Source organism: Mesoplodon mirus (genome assembly GCF_964341445.2).
Source record: "Mesoplodon mirus genome assembly, chromosome: 1".
Lineage (NCBI taxonomy): Eukaryota > Metazoa > Chordata > Mammalia > Artiodactyla > Ziphiidae > Mesoplodon > Mesoplodon mirus.
In genome coordinates, this window is record NC_138976.1 from 57,439,656 (window position 1) to 57,460,338 (window position 20,683).

A 20,683-nucleotide genomic window follows, 5' to 3' on the forward strand; every position below is an offset into this window, starting at 1 on the left:
TAAATTACAGTAATTTATTAAGTATATTTAAATATAGCAAAGCAATAACGATAGAAACTTAAAGTCATTAATTTTACCAAGTAAAATGAAATGAAAAAGAAAAAAAGGATAGGTACATTAAGTTCTTATAAGTAAAATGCAAGTGGCATAAGATAGTACTTGAAGTTTCTAAATAAAGAAAATTATAACGTATTACGGAACTAAAGAAGAAAGGCCCAGCACACTTTGCTAAAATTATTTCATTCTGAAATTTACAGAAGTGCCTGCAGAGCAGAAATACCTATGAATCATGAGGACAAGCAAAAAATAAAAATTAAAAAAAACACAAAAATTAAAAAAAGAAAATGTGAGGTAGAGTCATGTGTTAAACACTCGAGAGAAAACAACTTAGTCTGACACACAGAAGTTACAATTTTGGAAATGCTATCAACTCTGGAACAAATTAATAAATGCATATCTACATCTTAGTTATACCATCTGAAAGTGAAATTAAACTGCAAAATCTTCTAATGTGCTCGTTTATGGACTTTTAACAACTAGCAAAAGAAGAAAATGTATGGATTTTTTTAATGGAATATATTCCAATTTGTATCTTGGGGCCTATATGTGTTCACTGTTTTGAAATATAGTTGAGAATAATGAAGCAACTGTTATCCATTTGAGGACAACAAATGCATTTTGAAACCAATGTCTTTCCAGTATACACCATCACACCATTCTTTCCCATTTTGCTCAATTGCATTTAAATTCTGCATGTTCATTTAAAAAAAAAAAAACCAACCAAATAAGCAAAACTCAGCAAGGTCATTTACATTTCAAATTTACTAGCTACCAAGAGGATCAGAGACAAATCAAAGTATTACTTGTACTAATGCTATCATTGGAAAGCCTTTTCACACAGGCTATCACTGGAAGGGCCACAAAGTAGCTTCTCAGGGTTCTGAAATGCACTAGAAGCATTTTAAAGGAATGGAACTTAAAGGTATGAAGGCATAAATGGAAATGACATCCTCCAGGAAGAGTGAGACTGGCCTGTTCAGAACAGAGGGTGAAAGGAAAAGAACTAAGGATCAAGACACCAAAAATAAGGAAAAGTAATGGTAAATGATTAAACTAGATGATGTTAAATTGCTTACAATTCTGAGAGGTTACAAGTTTTTTGTGTGATTGACTGATTTTTAATGAACACCTGAGAATGGTATCATTTAATGAGCTCTTTTTTTTTTTTTTTTTTTTTTTTTTTTTTGTGGTACGCGGGCCTCTCACTGTTGTGGCCTCTCCCGTTGCGGAGCACAGCCTCCAGACGCGCAGGCCCAGCGGCCGTGGCTCACGGGCCCAGCCGCTCCGCGGCATGTGGGATCTTCCCGGACCAGGGCACGAACCCGTGTCCCCTGCATTGGCAGGCGGATTCTCAACCACTGTGCCACCAGGGAAGCCCTTAATGAGCTCTTTTAATAAAAGCCTGTGTTGGACATCTCGTGTGCTACTTCAAATACTACAGCTATTGCTGTAGTAACTCTTGCTTCCTGTCCCAGGCCACTGAGAGATCCAGAAGTACAGGGAAGTTAAAGCCCCATAGGCTTGACAAATTGGCAATAGAAGCCCAGGGACAAATGCTTCCCCCTTTATTCTGGACCCTTCTGGCAGGTTCTGAGACATATTCCATAATACTTCTCAGCATATTCTGTGATATCGAGCAACTGATTGCTTATAGCAGTGGCCAACTTGATAATACTTGCATTGTCTCTCTCATATTTCACTCTTCTTGTCTCTCTCCCACCTGCTTCCTGAGATCACACCTGCAAATGAACTCCTGTTGCATAAGCCTTTGCATTTGTGGAAACCCAGGTTCTGCTTTTGCCTTTAGGGAAACTTAGGGTCTACTTCTGGGGGAACCAAGGCTAACTTAGAGCCTATCTGAAGAAGTAAAGAAATGCCTTTATACTGGACCACAGATGTCACAGGAGTCTTAATGACAGCAAACCCTTGGAGTCCACACTACATCAGAGGTACATCAGAGGTATCTGAAGCAGACACAACAAAGATGGCAGCCCAGCTCACACAATCCCATGTCATGGCTTTTCTACCTACACTGTCCTCTGCTCAGAGTTGACTGATCCAAGCTGGGCCAATCAGATCATTTTTCCTAGGAATCTGACAACGTAAACTGAGATACACAGTGAAGAAAGATGGGTGGGATTGAATCATCTGATAGCAATGTATTAGGGAACAGGGGTCTCCAGCCTTACTAGCTGGGATGTATAGCACTCTTCACTTTGAGAGCTACCTAGTCTCCTCACAATCAATATCATTTTCTGTTAAGAGTACATATTTTTCGGGACTTCCCTGGCGGCACAGTGGTTAAGAATCCACCTGCCAGTGCAAGGGACACGGGTTGCATCCCTGGTCCGGGAAGATCCCACATGCCGTGGAGCAACTAAGCCTGTGCACTACAACTACTGAGCCCGCATGCCACGACTACTGAAGCCCGCGTGCCTACAGCCCATGCTCTGCAACAAGAGAAGCCTGCGCACTGCCACGAAGTGTAGCCCCCGCTCACTGCAACTAGAGAAAGCCCACATGCAGCAACAAAGACCTAATGTAGCCAAAAAATAAAAAGTAAGTAAATAAATAAATTTATAGAAAAAAATAGTACATATATTTTGCTTGAAATGGAAAGCACCTTAAGTTATCATTTAAATAAGGCTAAAAATAGTTCAACTAAGACAAAATACACTGAAACTAAAGTAGCCTAAGAAATACATCCATTTTCAGTGTACAATGAAATAAATCCAATATAAAAGTAGAAAAAGAACAAAGAGGAAAAGAAAAGTTAATGTAATATTTGAATTGAATATCTAGCTGATAAACTCAGTGATATAGGAATACAGGTATAGCCTCTAAATAAGATTGATTTATTCTACTTCATTTTGTTTCAAATTAAAGGGTATATAGACCTAAAGGATATATGTTTGCAAATTAATTTTCCTAGGCTTTTTTTACACCTCAGAAACACTGGGACAGAGTTGGGGGACAGGAAATTTCATAACACAAGTATTTTAACAGTTCTACATATTTTTTACTTACTTCTAAAATTGTTAAAATATTGGGCAGAAGGAAGACACAATGTAAATATGACCTTCTCCCACAGATACCATTTCATTGCTCTAAATAAAAGTATTCTGTAATTCTACATTAAAATCAATAATATTTTTGGGACTTCCCTGGTAGTGCAGTGGTTAAGAATCCGCCTGCCAATGCAGGGGGCATGGGTTCAATCCCTGGTCCAGGAAGATCTCACATGCTGCAGAGGAACTAAGCTCATGCGCCACAACTACTGAGCCTGAGCTCTAGAACCGGCACACCTCAACTATTGAAGTCCACGCGCCTAGAGCCCGTGCTCCTCAGCAAGAGGAGCCACCGCAATGAGAAGGCCTCACACTGCAACGAAGAGCAGCCCCCGCTCACCACAACTAGAGAAAGTCTTCACACAGCGACAAAGACCCAACACAGCCAAAAATAAAAATCAATAATATTTTTAAAGTCGGACTCAAGAGCCAACTTAAAAAGATTCCTACTGGCCAAAAACAGGACAATTTGAATTTTAATGCAGACATTATCTGTAAGAAATTGAATTGCATCAAATATGTTTAAATCTATAAGTTCACAATACTTTTAGAAATTAGTAAGTAAAGGGAAAGAGTCAAGCATTTATCCTAACTTTTCTATATAAACTCTACCACTGGATAACCAAATAGTAGATAGAACCAAATACTTCTTTTAATAGAAGTATTCCAGCTAATAAATGAAGAAGAATAGATAGAATTAGACCATAATTTCTTTAACGTCTAATGAATTAATGGAGCTAGGCACTGAGCATCAACAGCGGCCAACATCATAAAAAGAAGAGCAACATATATTATGTGCTTCTTGACAAAAGAACACACCATTCCCTGTAGTCTTAGAAATGACAAACAAAACAGAACAAAAACCTGAATCTGATCAAGCCTCTATAGCCAACTACCGATTAACTGGGAAACATGTCCAAGTGAGCCACAAGGTTCAATCAGCAGATTTCAAGATGTACAAAACTCCATAGCTCACATAAGCCAGGTTTTTCCATAGGTAAACAAACTGCCAGTAAGAAAAGAGGTAGGGAAAGGAATGGAAGGAGACCATATTTAGTGTAAAAGATACCTAAAAGATAGATCACACATGCACACACCCGAACTGTATTATGATATGTACAGATACACACATAGGCGGTAAAACTACAGAGAAACGTAAAGAAGCCACTACTATAGAAGTCAGGATAGTCAGGGGAGAAAGGAGGTTGTGATTAGGACTGGGCTCCTGGAAAACCTCTGGGGTGGCCAGAAAAGTTCTGTTTCTTGCTCTGTTTGATGCTTACACGGATGTTTGCCTTACATGCAAAAAAAAAAAAAATTATGAAAATTATTTGAGGGTACTAGTTTAAAATGCAGATGCTTGGGCCCCACACAGCCCTGCCAATTCAATACTTCTAGGGGTAGGCCCTAGACATTTGCTTTTTTTTTTAAGAATCAATTTTATTTATTTATTTATTTAGGTTTTGTTGGGTCTTCATTGCTGCGCACGGACTTTCTAGTTGCAGCAAGCGGGGCCTATTCTTCTTTGCAGTGAGCAGACTTCTCATTGCAGTAGCTTCTCTCGTTGCGGAGCACGGGCTCTAGGCGCGCGGGCCTCAGTAGTTATGGCGCACGGGCTTAATTACTCCGCGGCATGTGGGATCTTCCCGGACCAGGACTCAAACCAGTGTTCCCTGCATTGGCAGGAGGATTCTAAACCATTGCACCACCAGGGAAGTCCTGCATTTTTAATAAAATCTGCTTAGTGATTTTTATGCACTCTAGTCTGAACAATTTGACTGGAATATAAACGTCACAGATCTTGTCTGTTTCACCTAACTGCTATAGCAAAGTGTTTGCCGTAAAAAACTGTCTACTACTCATATAAATCTACACAAACACAAAGGAACATTATGGGATTTACCTGTTAAGTACATTACATTTATGGTTAAGACAGGCAATTCCAAGTAATTTAACTATATAATATTATCTATATAATATTTTCTATATATTATTTATCTATAAATATTATATATCCATATTTTCTATATATTTTTGTATTATTAGTATAATAATATATTTCAATATATTATCTATTAGAGCTATATCTAATAGGTATAACTATATATAATTGATATAAATAAACAACTGAATAGGAATGACATTATTATTTTATTATATTAATAATATAATTTATAACATATATATTACCATATATTACATGTTACTATATATTACTATTATATCTAATAGATAATATGTATATTATATTTTTAATATTACTATATATATTACTATTATACTAGATAATATATACAATATTAATATAACACAAATATATCATTATATAATATTATATATAAAGTCCCAGCATCCATGAAACCATGCTAGTCACAAAACTGACAAAAGATTACTTGAGCCTTCCTCGGCTCCCACCTCCCACTAAAATCTACACTCACTTTCTCTGTTTCCTCAGTTACCATTCACTCCCTTATTCCAATCTGGTTCCTATCACCATCACTCTGCTGAAACTGTTTCCTTTAATATGAACAATAAATTTCTACTTGCTGGATCCTAAGGGGACTTCCTATCCCATACTTAAATCCTCTCCCCAGGACACTGCTGACCATTCCCCTTTTTGAGAAATTCCTTCCCTTGATTTTCATGTCTGAGACAGATGACATGGGACGGAGTATCTCAAAAGGGGGAATGGTCATCTGTCTCTTTTGCTTGTTATACAATCCTTCTAGCTGTACTTTCTCAGACTTCTCTTTATCAGTACACTCCAAATATTAACAGCCCCTGGCATTCTATCCCAAGCCCTGTCATGAAGTCCACGGTTAAAACTTCCACCCCAAAGTAGAAATCTATTTACAAGTCTATACCTTTAGCCTAGGCTTCTATCCTGAATTCTAAAACCATATATCCATCTATGACCCATGCATACCTCAAACCAAGCATATCTAAAACTAAATTTATCATCTTCCCTTCAGCATCAGCTACCATTTCTCAAGTGAACAGCACCATCCAGTTGCCCAAAATAGAAAGCTGAGACTCTACTGAGGACCTTCTCCTTGACCATGTAATCAACCACAAAGCCCTATTGATTTTATGTCCTATATTTCTCTTTTCCTGTTCTAATTTCCCTAATTAGCCCCTGCCATGGACTGAGATCCCCCCTACCAAAATACATACATTGAAGCCCTAAGTGCCAACTGACTGTATTTGGGGTAAGAAAGTAATTAGTTAAATGAGATCATAAGGGTGGGGCCTTAAAACAAAAGGATTAGTGTTCTTATAAGAAGAAACAATAGAGACCTCATTCTTGCTCTCCCTCCACTTTGTGAGGACACAGTGAGAGAGCAGCCTTCTTCAAGCCAGGAAGAGAGAAAGCCCTTACTAGGAATCAAATTGGCCAGCACCCTCATCTTGGACTTCCTAGTCTTCAGAACTGTGAGAAATAAATTTCTGTTGTTTAAGCCACTCAGTCTGTGATATTTTGTTAAGGCAGCCCTAGCTGTCTAAGACATCCCTCCTCACTTCCTGCCCTATTAGTGTCGCTCTGCTCTAAACCCTCTTCCACTCTCCCACCAGAATGATCTTCCACACACAAAAATATGAGGGCACCTCTTTGCTGAAAGGTCTTCCGTAGCATGCCACTGCCTAGAAGATAAGATGTAAGCTCATTTGTGTGGTATGGAAGACCCTTCATGATATGCCCAGCCTTATCTCTTACACCTTAATCCTTTGGCAACACTCAACACTTTTTTTCTGAACAAGCCATGCCTGCCTGCTCACTCACGTTTCTGTGCCAGGGCACATGCTGTTCCAGCAGCTGGAATGCCTTCCCAGCCTCTGGTTTGTACCAAGCAAACTCCTACTCAGACTTCCTCAAATCTGAACTCATGCCCTACCTCCCTTAAGTTGTGCTCCCACTGTACTTTAAATATACCCCCATACAAGCAATTTACCTTATTGTACTACTATTATTTATTTGCATGTTTGTAAGCCCCTTGAGGTCACAGAATGGCCTTTTCATCTAAGTACAAGTGGCCCTTGAATAACACATGGGTTTGAACTGCACAGGTCCACTTGTACATGGATTTTTTTCGATAGATATGTACTACAGTACTACACAACCAGCGGTTGGTTGAATCAACGGATGCAGAACTCCAGATAGGGAGAGCCAACTGTAAAGTTATATGTGTATTTTCCACTGCGTGGAGGATTGGCACCCCTAATTCCTAAGTTGTTCAAGGGTCAACTGAATTCTTCTATAGGGTGTGGCATGTAAGTGTTCAGTACTTGTGTTCTACGTGAACAAATGAAAAAAATACCACAGTGGTAGACCCTTAACTGATGCTCCAAAGAGTATTTAATGAGGCATTTTTATAATAAATGATAGTAGTACTATTGATGTATTACTAGTATGATCTAATAGTATTAGATCAAAACACCTTTGATATGCAAGAAAGTAAGAGAGCACACCCACCCTGCTACTAAAAGACCTACTTAAGTGATAACTGACATTAAAACTTCTTACTATCCTTACCTCCTTCAGAAGTTCAACACTGTGCTCTAAAAGGTGAATTAAAGATGAGCATTCTCCAGTTATGTTTAAGCTGACTTCACAGACACACAGCAGCTGAAGGGTCATCTGGATAAGCTGAATTTTCCAGAAAACAGGATGACGCAAAAGGCTTAAATACACTTCTTCGATAAACAGCATCACTTCTGTTGTCTGTATCAAATCTCTCATCTGTTTGAGAAACAAGCTTGTGATATTAAAATAATACACAAACCAAAGGATAATTTTAGCTTATATAAGAAGCTTTACCAATAAAATTTTTTCCTCTAAACCTATAAAGATTTAAAAGGGATGAAGAGATTTATGTAACTCAGAGAGAGTTAAACCACACAACTCTGCTTTCTCCTTTTGTCACTAACCAAAACACAATTTGCTACTGTTTTTGTTACTGCTGGCTGGCACAAATTCTTTTCATTTATTTTTCTAACTACTCTGAGTGCAGATGTTTAAAGACAAATTACATGACAGTACCAACATGTTGAAGGAAATTAATTAAAGTTGGTTTTGAGTTCTCCAAATGGACTCTCCTTTCTATAATTTCAACATAGCTACCTGGAAGAAAAGGGTTGGCGTGTTATTCTAATGCACTACTAAGCCCTTCATCTGAACGAAGTTTGCTCAGACAACCTTAACTGGGAGCATCATTTCCACACTTGGCAGATGCAGTGAAAGACGACATTCAAATGGTAGTGTCTTCTCAGCTGGCTAATGTATTAGATAGGAAGGACTTGGGTGCTCTTGAAAATCCCAATTCAATTCAAACCCAGCTGTTCTGATCAAAATTCTGGAGTTAGTATTAAGGATATGGTCCTGTTCACAGACACACTGGCATTTCCCAGAGATTACAAACAATGAACCATCTGCTTCAATCAGGAGCCTTGTGTCTGTTAAATTCATCAAGAGGAAAGCCTACAGTTAACCAGCTGTACCTTTCACCAGTCGTTACCACCATAATAACCCAAAATGACTATAAGTTATACACAGAGAGAGAAGTTAATTCCGAACAAACAAGAAGAAAAAAAACTATTAAAAGATCAAGGGGAGGAGACAGCAGAGAATACTTAAGTTATAAAAAATAAATGTGAACAGTTCAGTAGCTAAATTATTTCATTCTTTTGCAAATATACAATGGCAAAGGCAAAAGGCCACCAAGAAAGGAATTTAAAACAAAGTAAAGCCCCATGTTTATCTGACAATATATTTCCTTGAGTGCATTTTTTTGTACATACTTGAAATTTTCCGTAATAAAAAAAATTTTTGAAAGACAACCTCAGCAACTTAGCATTAAAGGCTCTCTAATCTTTAACATTACCAAAATTCTTAACAAGAATACTTTGTAAGTAATGGTTTCTCTTTATGTAGAAATAGAACATGTGCAATGAATAATATGTGAGATGACAAAAGTCACAATTAAAAAGAACTACTGGGACCAAAGTCAACAGTGAAGTTCAAGGCAGGTTAAGTCCGAAAAAAGACAATTCCATAAATACAAAATGGAAGAACAATTGGAGTGAGAAGAAAAAGAAACAGGAGTTTCACTGACCATCATCTCATTGACCTATGGGTCAATAGGGTTGACAGTTATTTCTCAGGAAAAAAATTTTTAATTAACATGATGGTACTGAAACGCTCAGTATGGATCAGACCACATCTATACTACTGTATTCAGCTCTAAGAAGAACATTTCATAGTGACACATTCTCTACACCAATAAACTAGAGAATTCCTTGCAAATAACAGTGAAAAGTCAAAACCATTTCATGTGGAGAAGTAAAGAAACTGATGAAAAAAAGAAAGGAGGGAGGGAGGGAGGGAGTAAAGGATGAAAGGGAAGAAAAGGAAGGAAGAGAGAAACAACACAAGATAGGATGCAGATGGGCTTTTTAAAAAGCTTATCTTGGGCCTCCCTGGTGGCGCAGTGGTTGAGAGTCCGCCTGCCGATGCAGGGGATACGGGTTCGTGCCCCGGTCTGGGAGGATCCCATATGCCGCGGAGCGGCTGGGCCCGTGAGCCATGGCCGCTGGGCCTGCGCATCCGGAGCCTGTGCTCCGCAACGGGAGAGGCCACAACAGTGAGAGGCCCGCATACCGCAAAAAGAAAAAAAAAAAAAAAAAAAAAGCTTATCTTGCTTTGTTCTGAGAAGAAGGGGGACTAATGGGTAATCTTAGGAAAATGCAGGTCAATGAGAAGTACTTGCTAAAAAAAATAATAATAAATGGCTGCCTTGCAAAATAGCATGCTTCCTATCACTAAAATATTTAATTAGTCGTGGGATGGTTGTCTCTCAGAGAGGATAAAGTGCCTATAACCCATGGGAAAATGGATGACATTGCCACTAAGACCCCTCCCAACTCTCAAATTCTTCATTCCAATAAAGCTGATTTGTTAAGTTATTAAATGTATTTATGTCACTAGTCCCATTAGTTCCAAATGATGGATCTCTTTTTTCCTCACCTATCTTGACTATATTAACAAGCCACAGATTTCCAGAAATATTGCACAGAGCACACTTAACAGAAGTATTTAGGCTTGTCAATATAGTTTGATGACAATGAAGGCAAACATCTACCAAAGAGCACAGAACAGGGTAATGCAAGCATCGTATGGAAAAACTGTACGCTAGTTCAAGACATCCGCCTATACATTGCTTTATTGCCCACACAAAACAAAAGCTTTGGAAAAGCCACAGGAGAATTCACTTCAATTAACTTTTCTCTGCCTTGGTTATAGGAAAGCCTATTTATGAGCCGTAAAAGAGTCACTCTAGTGACTCCTTGCTAACACAAACTTAAAACAGGTCATCTGTGACCTCAAGTGATCACCTTGAAAAATAATCACAGATTCCCTCCATCAGCTAAGCAGCATGGTGTTCAGATTCTAGACAAACAACAAACCTAGATGGTGGGATGGGATAAATGAATCACTACACTCAAATCACAACAAGCTGGCAACTGGAATTTTTTTTAAATCTGTAGTTATAGAGACATTAGCTCAAACTTACCTCTCCCCTGAATTCCCTAAGCATTTTATCCATACCTCTGTATGGATAAAATACTTCATCTATCTACTTTGAATTATACAAATATATATACTTGTTTTAGCTCTCTTACTAGACTTTGGTCTTCCCAAGAGCAGGATCCATCAGGGTCACCACATATACTGTAAGGGGACTTGTGAAAACTGGAATCTAGCCAGCACTCAGCTGGTCAAGCCCTGCGTCCCTAGGGCTGCATCTGCCCAGAGAGATGCCTTTTTTTCAAACTTACACAAAGAGGACATTTTTTTTCCTTATAACCCTCTCAGTCTCCAGCACAAGGAAAAACTCAATGCAAAATTATTTTCCCTGAGAAGTCTTTCTTATAGATTTCATTCCTACCAATCCTAAAATGGACTATGTTGATTTATATTTCTGTGAATTTAGTTAACATTGTATATATTAAAGTGAAATCTAGATTTGTTTCCTTCATCATCTCCAAAACCCTGCAAGCATTTCTAGAGCTGTTTGCCAGATCACATGGGCTCTATTTTATGTACAAAAATAACAATCACCACTTACTAATGCTGGTGCTATATTAGTGAAGGAGGAGGAAAGGCCTTACCTGCAAACATGGAACCATGTCGCAACACAGTTGTAGCATCTGTTGTTCCAATATTGATGGTTGTTCTTTGTCACAGGGAACCCGGGGGTGAAGTAAGACTTTGAGCAGAGCTAGTCGGAGTTTAGCATATTCTTGTAACTGTGATGGTTCACAATACAGATACCATAGAAACGGTGCCATTATTTGGATACATGAAACTTCTGATCTGCAAGTAAGTCATGGAATGCATAAGCCAGTAACTGAGTTAAACAGAGTACCAAGCAAGTAAGTGTCAAACATCAACTTAGAGTTCATGACATATCATAAACTATGATACCACTGAGTGTATCTCTTTTTCATGACTCTTCTATTCCACCATGACCCACCTAAACCCCTGCCAAACAGTTCTTTGTACACTGGGGAGAATGACTCAACACCTGGAGCCCACAAGCCTGATGCCCAGGACTAAGAGGGCCTCTACTTGCACACTAGAATAGCATCTACATCTCCAGGACCAGTCTTTAGTGAATATCAGAATCATCTGAGAACCTTTTTAGATATAGACGTTAGGATGCATTTTTGGAAAAACTCGACAGGTAAGGTCCTATGTAAAACAAAGACATACAGACATCCCAAGAAGATGATGATAACAGTTAACATTTACTTATCAACTTGTTAGCTCTCAGAGTGTGCAAGTTACTGCACTTTATGCCTTTAAACTCAATCAATCCTCACCACAACCCTATGAAATAAAAATATTATTATCCCATTATGCAGATACAGAAACTGAGGCAGAGAGAGGTAAAGTAATTTGTCAAGTCCCTCCTCTTAAGTTCTTCCCACTCAGAGGAGGAAGACTTTACAAATGTTTTGGATCTATTTAGATTACAATACATCCCAATAACTCCAAGTCGAAGACACTAAAATGCCAGAATGACCTTTCAGATATAAAAATTTGATCATGTCATTAATCAGCTTGAAAAAATTTATGCTTTAGATAAAGTACTTAGCCCAATTCACAAACCCTTCATAATTTGGCCTCTTTCCAGTCTCATTTCTTGCTTTTCTCCACTCTCCACTGAACTACACTAAACTTCTTTCAGATCTCTAATCAAGCCATCTGGGCTTTCTTCTCACCTGCTGTTCCATCTACCTATAATACTCTCCCCTTTCTCCCTAATTTCTATCATCTTTCAGTTCTCCCTTTAAAATGACTTCCTGAGGGCCTTGCCTGATACGTAGCCTTGGTCAGATCCCCATTATGTGCTTGCACAGGATAATGACTTTATTGTCATTATTTATTTAATATCTCCATCCCCTGACAGACTATAAGCCAATGAGGGCATGAACCATGGATTTCTGTTTAATGCTGTATCCCAAATAACTGTACACACTAGGCCCTCAAAGAGATGCTCAATCATTAAATTAATCGATTCATTTACACTAAGTTATAGAGTGGATTTACAATTAGCATGCATCAATTAAATATCACAATTTTAATATTTTTCATATGGATTATACATAAGTTATTACTAGATAAGATACAAAGATGAACCAGGCATTATCTATCCTTAAGAAGCATATAGTCTAACAGGGACAATCAGCTCTGTTTCTGGACTAGAGAATAGAAAGTGAAAACTGCTAAAAGAAAGGTATAGGGCTTCCCTGGTGGCGCAGTGGTTGAGAGTCCGCCTGCCGATGCAGGGGACACGGGTTCATGCCCCGGTCTGGGAGGATCCCACATGCCACAGAGCGGCTGGCCCCGTGAGCCATGGCCACTGAGCCTGCGCGTCTGGAGCCTGTGCTCCACAATAGGAGAGGCCACAACAGTGAGAGGCCCACGTATCAGGAAAAAAAAAAAAAAAAAAGGTATAAAGTGCAATACTTATTGGAGGAAATGGCATTTGAGTTATGCCTGACAACATAATTTTATAATACTATACATCCCACAGCAATGTGATTTCAAAACACCATTAACATTAATAAAAATTAAAAAGTTACCAAATTGATAAGATTTAATCTATTCATTTATTTGCTTGACAAAATTTCTGAGTTCCTACAGTATACCATTCACTCTTCTATGTGCTACAAACCAAACAAGAAACAAAAACAGATGAAATCCATGCTCTGATGAAATCCATGCTCAAAATCTGGAGGGATTTTTTTTTTTTCTCATGAGCACAAACACACAATCCATAAAAGACAAAAAGACTTGTGAGTTCATAATTATGAAACATATGGCTTCATCACACCACTCGCTTTAGGAAACTAAAAAAAGTTTCATAGATTAAGCAAGTAGACAATGTATGTATGGGTTAGATTATGGAGCAGAAAAGAGATTTAAGAAACATTGTTCCTCCATCTCTCGCTAATAATGTACTCCCCAAAGAATAAATACTAGCCAGGTGTCAAAAACATCCATGAATAGCTTATCAGTTTTCTCCTACTTTGAAATGCTGAAGGTGAAATGCAAGGTTCATACCAAGAAATATATTTCCAAGATGCTGTTAATATTTGACATCAGGAGCATAATGTTGAGCTTTCCTAGGACAATATACTTTTTAAAAATCTCTGTGGCTTAATCTGTCCTGATTTTAGATTTTGCATTTCCTATGTGGTACCTGATGATCTACTATCACTGCAGTGGGGCATGCAATTAACAGGGCTTAAGGAGAAAAGGGAAATAATAAAACAGATAACCTGAAATCCCAAAGTGATTAAGGATGTTTAAAAATGCAACCAATTGTGCATGTATCTACACACAAGGCTTTCATATATGTTCACCAAGGATGGAGAAGCAGTGGGAAAAGACTTGTAATGAAAATCAAAACACTGAGCCTTTGGGCCCAACTCTGCCACTAGCCATGTGACCTTGAGCAAGTCATTTAATGTTGCTCTCCTTAGTTCCCTCATCTGAAAAACTATGTGTTAGACTAGATAATCTTGAAGTATCCAGCCCTAAAGACCTTGACATCATTGTCAATTTACCCAATTCTCAGTTCTATAATGGTGAAGTCTTAACACCACAGGCCTTCTACAAATCAGGGCAGAATTTAACTGGAGAATCATGCTCCCAAAAATGTAGCACGAAGATACACTGCTATTTCAGGACATCAGTTGATACATTCTATTAAAAATGAACCCATACATTTAGGCTAGCACCTTTCTACTCTACCACCTCCAGCGAGGTTTCTTCCCACATTTGTAATACAGCTATATTCTTTGTGTGACTTGGTAGCTCATTCCTTTTTTCATTCCTGGGATCTTTCATTCCATTTCTGGGATACACACACACACACACACACACACACACACACACACACATATTCGCATACATTAAAGTTCACTTTTTGTGCTGTAAAATTCTATGGGTATTGATAAATGCATAGTGTCATGTATCCACCATTACAATGTCATATGAAATACTTTTACTGCCTTAAAAATCCTCTATACTTCACCTTTTTAACCCTCCCTCCCTCCCCCCAACAAACCCCTCAGAAGTACTAATCTGTTTGCCACTCTATAGTTTTACATTTTCCAGAATGTTATATAAATGGAATTATACAGCATGTAGACTTTTCAAAAAAAAACAAAAGTGAACCCAGCTACTCTAATCAACAATTCCTAACACAGAAAGAACTAGAATACAAGCTACTGTCACAACATTTTGCCTCCTTCCTATAGTTGTGAATCACTATTCATATTCTTATTAAATTACCAAACTTCCTTCATTACCTTCTAAATGACAATGTAAAAACTACTAAGTTAACTTACTCTAAAATTAAATCTCAAGAAACTAACAGTCTGCTGAAAATGCAAGCAGAGTGATCAATTTCATCCTGCAAAGAACAGTCTCATAGTGCAAAAGTAGAAATGAGACAACTGTAATTATTCCTTGCAAATAAATATAATTTAAAACTTCTAAAAAGCTCTAGATAGTATACTCTAACACTCCAGAATTCAAATGAAAGGAATAAGTCAATGAAAGCTTATCCATAAATAAACCAAACTCAATTAATAATCTCTTCTCCTTATGACTATCTGGACATATATCATTAGAAGAACTACTTTCAAATTCCAATATAATACTCCTTTGAAATGAAACAACCAAAAAGTAAGTTAATTACTTGCTGACTAACTAAAGCATTGGAAAAGAGAGATATTTGTAAGGATTACCCTAAAAACAAGCTAATAACAAATATGGCACATCAGCAGCAACATCTTTTATAAAGTATCCCAATCTATTTAACAAGAGAAACTTCATTAAACAAATGTTTATAAATTTGTTATTTTTGCTTTCTGACATGGATGAACAAAGACTTTTTTAGTAAATATTAATATCTTACCTTTGAAAATGCAGTCCTAGGTGAGGGAAGAGAGGATGATAATAATGTTTATTTTAAGGTATTCATTCAATTGTTACATGGACTTTTATCACTGGCAGATGATTACAAGGTTCCCTATATCTCTTTAAAACTTCCTGTAGCAGTATATCCTGCCTGGAAATTCCATCTAAAATTGAAGTTATAGACTCAGAAACAATGTTCTAATACATTGTACGTATAGGACACTCTAAGACCTTCAAGAGCAAGAACACATGAACGTGGCTAGTGTGGTAAATGTAACTCAGGCATTGGATTACGTGGGACAATGGTACCATCCCATCATGACCTTGTGTGACATACTAAGTATGCAGTGATATTATATTTTAGGAGGCACTCTACAACCCACTGCCTGGGCCCCACCAATCTGTGGGCCTCATGTGTATACATATATAAATTCAACATTTGTAAAGCACCCAAAAATGTGCCAGGCATTATTAATATGAAGAATATTGAGACACAGTCCCTGCCCTCAAGAAAGTAAGAAAGTTTCACAGTTAATGGAGGAAAATAACTATAAGACCATACAGTAAGTATAATGATGTTAGAAATCACAACTGAAGTTACTAAGGGAGCATGTAAAAGAGACACCTAATTCAGCCTGTGGTAAGTAAACACTTCCTAGGAGAGACAATACCTAAACAGAGATTTTTTTGATTTTTTTTTAGTTTTTTGGCCACACCACACAGCATGTGGGATCTTAATTCCCTGACCAGGAATCAAACCCGTGCCCCTTGCAGTGGAAGCGCGGAGTCTTAACCTCAGGACCACCAGGCAAGTCCCTAAACAAAGATTTAAAATAGAGAAATTAATCAAGAAAGGGCTAGGGTATTAGTCAGAAAAGGGCTGGGATGAGATTCAAGAGAGTAAGATAGATACTAATAAGCAAAAGCACAGAGGCGAGGAAACAGCACTGTTTCCTGTGTGGAACCAAAGCAAGTCGGCGTATTGCTGAAATACATAATTCATAAATTATGAGATAAAGATAGGAGAAAATAAAATTGGTGAAACAGATCATACACAGAGCCTAGCATGACATAATAGATTTCATCCTGTAGCCCAGGGATTTTCCAACTATTTCAGAGACCAAACTATTGTTTTCCAATAGAAAGCTTCCATAAGATATCAACACGTAAAAAAATAGTCTATAAGAAAAAGAGCTGAAGGGGTGCGAGGGTGTTTCCATGCTTAGCCTATACATTGCAAGTGCAGTTTGAAAATCACAGCTGCAGCGACTTAAGAAAGGGAGTGATGCAGTAAGATCTGCTCTCTTGATGCATCACCCTGATGGATGCTTAGAGAATGGCCTTGAACAGGACGAGATCGGAGGCAAGGATGCCAGTTAGGAATAGGTGGCAGTAGTCACAGTGAGAGATGACCACCTGAGCCAGTGCCATAGTAATAAGGATGTGAGAAAGCTTTGAGGACCATCAGAAGGCAGAAGGCCTTGGTGAAGCTAAACTAACTGCACATATGGCAGCTGTCTGGTCCCAGTTGGCAGGACTGCTTAATCCCAACTGGCACTGGTTTCTAATGGAGAGATTAACTCACTAATCAATTTCCAGAGGGAAGAACCTGTCTTCCATATGTGCCATGTAGTAGTTTACCAAATATTTCCAATCAACTCTCCCAACTAACCAATGCTTAGCTTATTTAATAATAGCTTTTCTCATAGTCAATATTTCAACAATCAGTAAATCTGGTAGGATTTTTTTTCTCTTACTCTTAAAAAGAAAATAGAAAACTATATCCTGCTCTAAGACATTTCTTTACTTCAGGAGAAAACATTACAGTCAAAGCAGCTTAAAGAAAAACTCTAAAATTAGCATATACTATACATCTTCCTCATTTATTTTATTTTACATTACCTTTCAGGGCATTGCTGGAAAAAAGTTGTCAGCTGTTGCAAAAGTACTGGCCAGCAATCAGGTCTGTGTTCAAGAACAGTGATCAAAGGCTGAGGATGGTTTCTGAAAAACAGAAAGTCACATTGGAAGCTGTCATTTCAGGACTACACCTTCTTAATATCCAAATATATCTACAAAAAAAACACTACCATCTAGATTCAGAATTGTCATAAAAATATCATTTGCTGCATTTGTTGCAGAGTTGGCTCATTAGAACTATTTTTTTCCTATATCTAATTCTTTTCCAGAAAAGAGAATAAACCCGGGTCTTAGAGACCCAAATTTGACAGCAGACTCTGCCATTTAATAGCTCTGTGACTTTGACCAAGCTTCTCAATCCAGTAGCTCTTTCATATCCATCCCCTTGACTCCTGCATTCTTGGAAATCACTGGCCACCTCCTCCTCTTGCTGATCTCTTTCCAAACCTGGAAGGTTCCATTTCCTCTAACACTGCCCCAACCTATAAGCACTATCTCTCCATCTCTGTTCCCACTTACCCCCATTTTTCTCAGTATATGGGTCTGTGTTTCCCCAGTATACTTAAGGTGAGAAAAAAGAAAATATTTCTCCCATATCAAATAACAAACTGCAAATTATAAATTCTTGAAATTTCTGTTGAACAAGGACAAATCTTTTATCTGGGCTACATCGATTAAGATACCTAAAAGACTATATAAAATAAAAGATCTGAAATGTGAAGGATCCTCATATAATGGGGTTTAAAAAAAAAGGAAAAAAGCACAAATTATTTTAAATAGTTCAAAAAGTCTACTAGAAATTGTAAATTCATTAGCTTTTTAAACTATGAAGTACTAAACAAAGTTTTGATGTGGCTTTTTTTTTTTTTTCTTTTTGCGGTATGCGGGCCTCTCACTGTTGTGGCCTCCCCCGTTGCGGAGCACAGGTTCCGGATGCGCAGGCCCAGCGGCCATGGCTCACGGGCCCAGCCGCTCCGCGGCATATGGGATCCTCCCAGACCGGGGCACGAACCCGTATCCCCTGCATCGGCAGGCGGACTCTCAACCACTGCGCCACCAGGGAGGCCCCCTGATGTGGCTTTTTTTATTGTTAGTTTCAGGTGTACAGCAAACTGATTCAGTTATACATATATACATATGTATATATCTATATTCTTGATTTTTTTCCATTATAGCTTATTACAAGATATTGAATATAGTTTCCTGTGCTATACAGTGAATCCTTGTTATTTACCTATTTTATATATAGTAGTGTTCATCTATTAATCCCATACTCCCAATTTATCTCTCCCCTCTCTCTTCCCCTTTGATAACCATAAGTTTGTTTTCTACGTCTGTGAGTCTGTTTCTGTTTTGTAAATAAGTTCATTTGTACTATTTTTTATTGTTTTTAAGATTTTTTTTTGTTGTGTTGTGTTTTTTTTTGTGGTACGCGGGCCTCTCACTGTTGTGGCCTCTCCCGTTGCGGAGCACAGGCTCCGGACACGCAGGCTCTGCGGCCATGGCTCATGGGCCCAGCCGCTCCGCGGCATGTGGGATCTTCCCGGACCGGGGCACGAACCCGTGTCCCCTGCATCGGCAGGTGGAGTCTCAACCACTGCGCCACCAGGGAAGCCCTAAGATGTTTTTGATGTGGACCATTTTTAAAGTCTTTATTGAATTTGTTACAGTTTTGCTTCTGTTTTATGTTTTGGTTTTTTGGCTGTGAGGCATGTGGGATCTTTGCTCCCCAACCAGGGATCAGACCCACACCTCTTGCTTTGGAAGGCAAAGTCTTAACCACTGGACTGATGGGAAGTCCCTGTACTGTTTTTTCAGATTCCACATATAAGGGATGTCATAGAATATTTGTCTTTCTCTGTCTGACTTACTTCACTTATATAATCATCTCTAGGTCCATCCATGTTGCTGCAAATGGCATTATTTCATTCTTCTTTTATTTTTTTAACTTTTAATTTTATTTTGTAGTTGATTAACAATGTTGTGTTAGTTCAGGTGTACAGCAAAGTGATTCAGTTATACATATACGTGTATCTATTCTTTTTCAAAGTTTTTTTAAAAATTAAAAATGCTATTTGAAAAAAATTCAAAGCATATAGATGCATCTATCTTTTTTACATAAAAAGAATCATATGCATAATATTTTTCTTTAATCTTAATTTTTACCCCAATAATACAGCACTAGCAATGTTTAAAAAAAGAAAAAGATCAGTCACACCCAAATGATTTTTTAAAACAGCTTTCTTGGTGGTTCTCAAAATGGGATCGCCTTACCAGCAATATCAGCATCACCTGGGAACTTGTTAGAAATGAAAATAAATTCTCAGGCCTCAGCCAGACCTAATAAATAGCTCTCCAGACAATTCTGATGCACTGCTATAAAGCAGTGGTGCTCAACCCTGGTTGCATGTTTGATTCATCTGTGGAGCTCTTTTTAAAATACCAGTGCCCAGGCTTCAATTATACTGGGGTTGCTAGGAGTGGAGCCCATGCATTAGTAATTTTTAAAAACTCTTCCAGCAATTCCAATGTGTTGCCAGGTTGAAAATCGGTACAAGTGAAAAACCACAGAAGAGGGAGATTAGGAGTTGGGAAGTTTTCTGATTTTTCTCTCTCTTAAACAGAAAAGTATGGCAGATCCATCACACTGAAACCCTCATGTTAAACACCTCTCTGACACTACTACACGGTTTCTGGGTATTATAACACCATCTCTCTATTTTCTCCTCAACCTCACCTAATCTATTAGACACTAACTTCACATGCTGGCAGCCTCCTGTTTGTTAAAGCACAGGCTATTTCTGACTGATCAGATTACTGCCATTGCTAAGGGATCGCTCCAAGCAACTTTTTATGCCAAAACTCAAAGATCCTATCAAAATCACATTTCCAAATTCCAAACTCTTTGGCAGTTAAACCTATCTAGAATTTGCTTCTGCTCTAGTTGCTACAGATATGAAGGCACAAATGTTACAAATCCTTAAAGCCTCTCAGGTACGTCACATCAGCCAAACTTTTTAGATTATGAATTCAGTAGGTCATGTTCAAGTAAACATGAATAAAAAGGAAAGAACAGCAACTGCAATTATTTTAGCTATGGGTTTTCCTTCTGACAAGCACCATATTGAAATGAGGAGCATCA

General features: G+C 38.1%; 1 protein-coding gene across 6 annotated transcripts in view; it reads right to left on the bottom strand.

Moving 5' to 3' along the window:
- FOCAD (focadhesin) overlaps window positions 1-20,683 on the bottom strand; it is a 318,435-nt gene that overhangs the window by 226,860 nt on the left and 70,892 nt on the right. For all 6 annotated transcript variants that reach the window (XR_014293267.1, XM_082612332.1, XM_082612335.1 and 3 more), the window contains 3 exons: window positions 17,524-17,625; window positions 11,295-11,499; window positions 7,660-7,866 (listed from right to left, as the gene is read on the bottom strand). Coding sequence is in view for 5 of the 6 variants with exons in the window: in XM_082612332.1 (XP_082468458.1) it covers window positions 7,660-7,866; window positions 11,295-11,499; window positions 17,524-17,625 (514 nt within the window). In the remaining variant the exon portion in view is untranslated. The remainder of the gene's footprint in view (window positions 1-7,659; window positions 7,867-11,294; window positions 11,500-17,523; window positions 17,626-20,683) is intronic.